The sequence below is a fragment of the Lactuca virosa genome, chromosome 5 (genome assembly GCF_052849685.1).
Source record: "Lactuca virosa cultivar CGN04683 chromosome 5, Lactuca_virosa_CGN04683_v6, whole genome shotgun sequence".
NCBI lineage: Eukaryota > Viridiplantae > Streptophyta > Magnoliopsida > Asterales > Asteraceae > Lactuca > Lactuca virosa.
In genome coordinates, this window is record NC_136430.1 from 221,563,152 (window position 1) to 221,571,268 (window position 8,117).

Here is an 8,117-nt window from a genome sequence, read left to right on the forward strand (position 1 = left end):
TTTCTTTTCATATAAGAGGAGCAGTTCCTCTTCTAGTGTCCAGTTTCTCCACAAAAGAAACAAGATCCATCTATGTGAGTCTTCTTGGATTTATTGGGCTTAAAAATGTTCGGTTCATAAAACATGGACTACTTTGATCACACAAAGTAACTCTTTTCAGTCTTGCATTATTCCATTGTTTGAATAAGTTTAAAACAAATATCATTGTATTTATTGGAATATTGCTTAACCTCTTATAGGCCTGTCGAAAATACCCGTTACCCGAATTACCCGCCCGATTTTTTCGGGTATCGGGTAATCGGGTCGGGTTAATCGGGTATCAGGTTATTTGGGTAACCCGATTTTTTTCAGGTCGGGTAAAGGGTAAGGTTGTTGGGTTCGATTACCCGAAATTTCTTTAACAATAACGGGCCCAATATCCCTTTATGAGTTTATCCGTCCCCATTAGTCCCAAATCTCAATTCCCCTCGTTTTATTTTCTCTACGTCAAAAGAAAACCCTCGTTCGCAGGTCCGCTTGTCATCGTTCGTCACCGGTCAATCAGCTTCAGCTAGTCGTCGCGGCCTCCTCGCCGGTCATCAGCTGGTCGCCGGGTCATCGGGTATTCAGGTGCACTTCCGATATAGTAATCGGCTTTAGCTAATTGCCCCCTGTTATGATTTCATAATGAATTCAGATTTTCATATATTAACATCGGATAATTGCTATGTCTACAATACACGTTTTGCAAATTTCCATATATTAACATTGGATAATTGCTATTGTTTTTGTCAATTTGGATGATATTAAAGTGCCAGATGACGATTACTCATTGGAATCTTTTTGATATATTAACCTGGGCATGAATTAGAAAACCAACATATTGATACATAGTAAAAGTTATTACCCCAACAATGAAACAACAGTAACCATAATCCTACAACTTTAAAATACGGCTTTTATCACTACAAAGCCACTACCAGCATCACAAATCACTTGCTTTTTATACTAAAAAAGTCTACTTCATGAATCATCATCATTGGTGTATATATGCTATTTGTTATTCTAGATTTATCTAATGGTCAAGTATACTTAACTGTCCAGGTTTTTATTCATGCGGTGTAAATATGCTATTTGTTTTGCTCATCTTGGCATGAGTTTCTATTAAAATTCTCATTTGACTATTTGAGTTAAAGTTTGTTACTATTGTTATTTACTGTTTGCTGCCAAAAGTTGCTAAACAAGTCTCATCTTTGCTAAAGTTTTGGTATGATGCACCTCTATCTCAAGTCATGATTTGTCCAAAGTTCCTAAACAAGTCTCGACTTCCAAAATGTTTTTTGACTTTATTGTTAATTAGTGTTTTAGCTCATTATTATATATATATATTAAAAATGTGAAGAAAAGGAACGGTAAATCTACCATGATTTTTGTCTATTTTGGTCCCTTAAATTACATTCCAGATCCCTGTATTTTTGTTTGTATTGCAATCGTTTAATTTAATGAGTCCCTTATTTATTTAGATATGTTAAAAAAACGTCCATTCTATGCTTTGGGTATTTTTTGTCGTTTTTGTTATTGTTTATATTTTTGCTTTATACGTGTTGTCTTAATGTGTTTCCTCTGATTCCACCGCCTTTGTTCTCCAATCGGATGCTTACACAGTTGTTTCCACCGCCTTCTCTCGGTCGAATATCATAACAATTTGTGGGCAAACTCCATTATCTCCCCCAGAAGAAGATTTACATCTCTCGCCTGATCATATACCCGGTTCACCAACGGCTACACCACGGAAGGGGATAATAACGATGAATGAGGTGGGATATCTTGGCGACGGAGCTCTGGTGGCGGAACAGGAGGTGGAAGCGATGGCGAAATATGAAGTGGATGACAGATCAATTGGGAGAGAGACGAATACCAATCCACCAGGGTCGACCACAACCTTTGCTGCTACCGCCTCAAGCTGATATCGGTCTTCTCGACCGAACGGCCCGTCAAACACCCACAAAAACATCAATCGCTGCCATACACGATCTCTTCCACATCTGCTTCAACTTCGTCGCTGGCTCACACTTTTCCGTCTCGGTCAACCTTGGCGTTCTTCCTATTTTTTGTTCAAGGTACGGTTTTCGATTTCTGCTATGGACGAAGTTATTCAATGGAAATTGTAATTTATTACCGACTTGATTCTTCCAATTGATGATGCAGGCCGGAAAAGGTCAACGGCACCGGTGTTGTGATTTGCAAAGCTTCTGAGAGGTGGGTATTTTAACGACGAAGGAATTGCTGTTGCCGGCGATGAGGTCGACAACATCGTAGATTTTCTGTGCTCCTCCTCGGTTGTTTCTCTTTCTTTTTCTCTTATAACCATGAAATCAGGTTTAACTAAGTTTTCCTAATTTTTTTTAGGATTGCTTCAATCGATATAGAATAGGTCACAACAGGTGGAGAACAAATACGGGCTATAGAGATCCAAACCTAAATCGGGGAAGACGCTGCATCGACAGAGATGGTGAAACTTTTATCGGCCAAATATTTTCAGGTATGATCGATTTATTATTTACTCTTCACATTGATTTGTTGTTTTCTTTCCCTTTCTTGCTTTTCAGACTTGCTTCTTAATATCCTATTTTAAGGTATGTTTTCACTTACTAACAATATTTTCTTCATAAAAAATGGATGATCTGAGGATTATTCTTTTAATTTGGAACTGGAGATAGGTAAATTCAATATATAAAGAAATGTGCCCTGTAGCACATCAACAAACTTCAAATTTGTTTCATAATACTAAGGATATGGATAAAGAAACAATAATTATTGCATTGCACATAAGATAATGTTAATCATCCCCTGAAGGACCGTGAATTTGTTACATAATACTAAGCATATGGATAAACATACCTAATAATTGTTTTAATAGTAATCAGAATAATCAATGTACAATAATTATTACTCAAATACGCTTGGGATTATTACTCTTAACAGTTATTAAAGCTTCACAACATCATGATATACCCTCTACACTAATGTTGTCGCTGTTACTATCATTGCTCTTTAGGGGTCAAGGATTCTAATTAGATTATATGTCGACATGCATGTGCATACCTATAAACTTCTTTTGGATTCTACCTGGGAAACATTAATCATCCTGATAAATCACATGAAATTATTGTATTATTCAGGTCCTTTTTCTCTGATGATCACAAAAGACCTGTTTGTGTTTTTTGAGCATCTGATACTATGATGAATGCAACTAGGAGTAGTTAAGAGCATAATACATACATTGTCACCTAAAATTGGTTGATGCATTTTTCTTTCATATTATATACATATGTTTGAGAATTAATATCTCATTTATTTTGTGACAGCAACAGGTAGATCAGCAATGGGTACAGGAAAATATGAGTTTCAGTTAAGTTGTTGCCTTCTTCCGGAGGGCAAATCGGTAAATTATCACCACCTTATTCTTTTTATCTAAATTCAGAAATGTTTAGGTTAGAGTTTGGAAATGGTATGTTTAGTGGTATAGAGCTCAAGAAAATCATGACTAATGAACAGCTGCACTACAGTCTCCACCGTTGATCCCACCTGAATCGACTGTAACTGTAGCGGTTCCTTTTTGCACTTGGTTGCCCTTCCATTTCAGGTATATCTCTTTCTTCTCCCTTCTTAAAATTCTCCCTTTTAGGGGTTTGCCCACCAACTGTTTGCATATATGTTTATAGTTATCATCAGAAAAGCAGCAAAGTCTACTACCTGTCGATACTGTACTGTACTGATGTTAATTTTTCTTTTTGCACTTGGCTAATTAAACTGCATATACTGTACTGATGCTATCAGTCAATTCAACTGATTTTATACAACTGATTATATCAGCCAATTCAAATACAATGCAATTTTTTTTTTAATAAAATCGACTGATTTTATCAATAAAAAATAACTTTTTTATCATTAATAGTTTTTGACTGGACTGTTAATTTTGTTGAAAGATCAATTTGTCCCTGTACCTAAATATGCCACAATACAGTAAAATGGGACAGTGTATATAGTTTTTTTTTGTTCAAATTAATTTGCCCCTGTACCTAAATATGCCACAGTACAGTAAAATGGGACAGTGTATATAGTTTTTTTTGTTCAAATTAATTTGCCCCTGTACCCAAATATGCCACAGTACAGTAAAATGGGACAATGTATGCATTTTTTTTGTTCAAAGTAATTGCAATTTTTTAAAAAGTTGACTGATATTGGCAGTAAAAAAAATGCGTGGAATGAATCTTACAAGTGGAGAATTCAGTTTCGTATGAATTTTTTACGTTGGAGAAATTGATAGCTGCATGGTATGTCGGTCTTAGTCTTAGATAATGATGTGATATAACTTCATTGTGGAAAGTTGAACTGGATGGGAAGATGGATGGGGCTGTTGAGACCTGCTGTATAATCTCTTTCAATTTAGCAATGTACATTTTTTTTATAGCATACTACAACACTTTGATATCTTTTCTTATTAACACATTGTCCTATGAAAATTCTATCCAATTATTGGATTGTATTTTCAAAATTTTCTTATTATAACATTTACACTGTTTATAAATGGGCAAATCTCATACAATAGCAACGTATTTTATTGTGGCTAACAACTTAGGCAATGTACTTTATTATGACACAAAAGCAACACCTTCCGCCCCCCGCAATGCGGGGGGAAACTTTCTAGTTGGTGATTATAGATGCACTTTTCTGTCTATATCTACCTATGTTTTAGTTTGGTGTTGTTATTCTTATTGTGATCTTTTGTACTTTGTAAGTTCTCCATTGGTTATTTTATTTGTATAATATTTCATCGACGTTAAAAAAGACAAATTGCCAAATAGGAACCGGTAAGTTGAAACGAAAGTTTGTTTCATGTTTTGTCCTCATTTTCTTGAGTATTATTTGTTTAATTCGTTGCTTGAAAGTTGAAACGAACACTTATTTCAGACTTTTAATTAATTAGTGATGGTCATGCCGTGTTATTTTATAAATGTTTGTTCTATAATTGATAGTTTGTCATGTTATTATCACATAGACACAATCTCGGAACACTAGCTAGTTTGTCATGAACCTTTTCAATGGATATTTACCTTGAAATTAAAAGTTTTTTCTGTTTTTTTTTTCTTTTTTTCTTGTGTTTTATCATTTTTTTTTTCTGTTTTTTTCCTGATTTTTATGTTTTGTAACAGTTTTTCTGTTTTTCTGTTTTTTTTTCTTTCTATTTGTTATTTTTTTCCTGATTTTTATGTTTTTTTTAAAGATGTCAAAAACGGACGACTATATTGAAGTGGAATATGAGACGATTGAAGTTGAAAACTCAATCAATTATCAAGTTTCACAAGAAAAACAGAAAAAAAAAAACTAAAGAATTCAACCCAAAATCGAAAGTTTGGAAAGAATTTGATAGGTATAAGGACGAAAATGGTGTTCAAAGATGCAAATGTAAGCATTGTGGTGGCGGGAATTACAAGTGCGAATTATGGGACCAAAAATCTAGGTGATCATTTAACTAAATATAAAAAGCTTACTTGGCTAAACATAGTGGTGGGCAAAAACAACTAGCTTTCCAATATGGTGATGAAAACAAATTGTCATTTTGGAAATTTGATCAAAATGAGAGTCATAAGGCTCTAGCCCACTTGTTGGTAGTTGACGAACTTCCTTTTAGATTTGTAGAAGGTGTGGGCTTTATGTATTACAATAGTGTAATTCAACCATTGTTTAAAGTTCCATGTAGTAGTACAAGCACAACGGATGTCTACCAATTGTTTGTAGACGAAAAAGAAAAAATTTGTGACTTTATTAAAAACAACGTTGGTAGAATATGTTTGACCACCAATACGTGGACTTCTAAACAACAATTATGTTATATGTGTCTCACCACCCACTTTATTGATAACGAATGGAAATTGAAAAAAAAAGTGTTGTGTTTTTCTTCTCAAGAGAGTCACCGTGAGGTTGATATTGGAAAAATGGTTGAGAAATGTTTAATGGAGTGGGAAATAGAAAATGTTTTCACAATTTCCGTTGACAATGCAAGTGCGAATGATGTGGCAATTGACTTCTTGAAAAAAAGTTTTCAAAAATCCAACAAGTGTCTTCTAAATGGGAAATGGATGCACATTCGATGTGTTGTCCACATTTTAAATTTAGTGGTGCAAGATGGCATAAAAAAAGTTGATAAGGCGGTTGAGATAGTTCGATGGGCTGTTAAATGGATTAGGCAATCGCCTTCTAGAATTCATAAGTTTACCAAGTTTGCTAAGGTTGCTAATCCCGATATAACAAAACACTTGAAGAGAGATGTGCCAACAAGATGGAACTCTACTTACCATATGTTGGAAATTGGCCAAGCTTACGAAAAAACTTTTGAGAGATATGATCTTGAGGAATTTGATTTTCGGTACGAAATTGAAAATGCGGGTTTGTCGATACCTTCATCAAGCGATTGGGGAAGGGTTAGGAATGTATGTCATTTTTTAAAACCTTTTCATGATGTTACTTTGAGGATTTCAGGGACACTTTATGTGACATCAAACACGTGCATTGAAGATATATATTCCTTTTGTACGCTCTTGGATGATGCTATTTCCGATTCTAGTCTTAGCGATATTGCGCTGGCCATGAAAATAAAGTTTGATAAGTATTTTGGCAACATAGAAAAAATGAATTTATTGCTCTACTTTGCTTTGATTCTTGATTCGATGAACAAAGTAAAGTATTTGGTTGTACTACTTGATGATCGTTATGGAGAAAAGGGGGTGGAGGCCAAAAAGAAATATATCATGGATTCTATGTATGAATTATATAATGATTATATTAGAATTCATTCTCCAAATTCTACTTCAAGTATTGCCGAGTCTACCACTTCATCATCGATATTAGGGAAACGCCAAAACCCGGATTTTATGACACCTAACCCCCCATTGAGAAATAAACTAAGAGAAAAGATGAAGACGAACATTGTTGAATCAATTAGGGAGTTAGAAAAGTATTTGCAAGAAAGTGTTGAAGACGACTCAGAAATGTTTAATATTCTAGATTGGTGGAAAGTGAATAGTCCAAGATTCCCGATTCTATCATTGATGACAAGAGATGTGTTCGCCATTCCCGTCTCAACGGTGGCTTCGAAATCCGTTTTAGCACTGGTGGGAGAGTTTTGGATCAGTTTAGGAGTTCTTTGACTCCTAAGATTTTTGAAAGTTTAATTTGTACACAAGATTGGATTCGGGGTAACATAAGTGACACAATCGATTATGAAAAAGATTGGGAAGAAAATCAACAAATTGACAAAGGTAATTGTTTATCGTTTATTATTTTAATGATTGTAAATTTAATATCTTTTCCTTTTAATACTAACATTATTTGACTTTTTTTTATATAGAATTGAGCAAGATGAAGTAGTGAAGGTGCAAGAAGAACGAGTATATTTATGAATGTCTTTTGGAACTTGACATATTATTATTTTCATAATATGTAATGGTTTTCTATATTTTCTAGATTTAAGACGTGAGTTTTTTTGGTAAATGCAAAATAAATGCATATACATTGTTATCAAGTAATTGAAATGGTTGACTTTGGTTGTTATTATTTCATCAAAATGCATTCGTGTATACTTTTCTTTATCTTTCGATTTTGGCTTTTTTTTAGTGTTTTAATTTACAAATCTTCCATCTAAAACAATGAGTAATAAATCTAGTCTATATATTAAGCTCTTTTTTTATTCTATCATGCAATTCAACTTTTAAACTAAGATCTTTAAGTATTTGTTTTTTTAATATCCTATTAGATTAGATTAAATTGTTAAACGATTACTTGATATCTTGAGTATTATAGACTAAAAAATCTCAATGTTCAAAGTTTGAGCACGACATATTTATTTCATTAAATTTATTTTTAGGTGCCATTAAAAAAAATCGGGTAACACCTGAATTACCCGAATTTAATTTGGGTCGGGTAACGGGTATTTTTCTTAACATGAAAACCCGAATTACCCGAAACCCGAAAAATTTACCCGATCAACACCCATATTGTTATATCATCATATATATATATATATATATATATATATATATATATATATATATATATATATATATATAAATTATCCA

The 8,117-nt window shown here is 33.6% G+C and overlaps 1 protein-coding gene and 1 long non-coding RNA gene across 5 annotated transcripts; both read left to right on the forward strand.

Moving 5' to 3' along the window:
• Window positions 1-446: 446 nt before the first annotated feature.
• LOC145115958 (uncharacterized) lies at window positions 447-4,455 on the forward strand. 4 transcript variants are annotated; one of them, XR_013711793.1, is made up of 7 exons: window positions 447-609; window positions 1,645-2,099; window positions 2,188-2,318; window positions 2,389-2,521; window positions 3,348-3,424; window positions 3,538-3,625; window positions 4,231-4,455. It is a non-coding gene; the product is annotated as an uncharacterized LOC145115958 (long non-coding RNA). The 4 variants fall into 4 exon arrangements; XR_013711791.1 differs by having other exon boundaries at window positions 3,348-3,625; XR_013711792.1 differs by having other exon boundaries at window positions 3,354-3,625.
• A 114-nt stretch (window positions 4,456-4,569) lies between these two features.
• LOC145112398 (zinc finger BED domain-containing protein RICESLEEPER 2-like) lies at window positions 4,570-7,190 on the forward strand. The gene is made up of 4 exons (XM_079048563.1): window positions 4,570-4,626; window positions 4,739-4,776; window positions 5,267-5,448; window positions 5,530-7,190. Exons 1-4 carry the CDS (start codon window positions 4,570-4,572, stop codon window positions 7,188-7,190), a joined length of 1,938 nt encoding a protein of 645 aa, XP_078904689.1.
• Window positions 7,191-8,117: the final 927 nt, after the last annotated feature.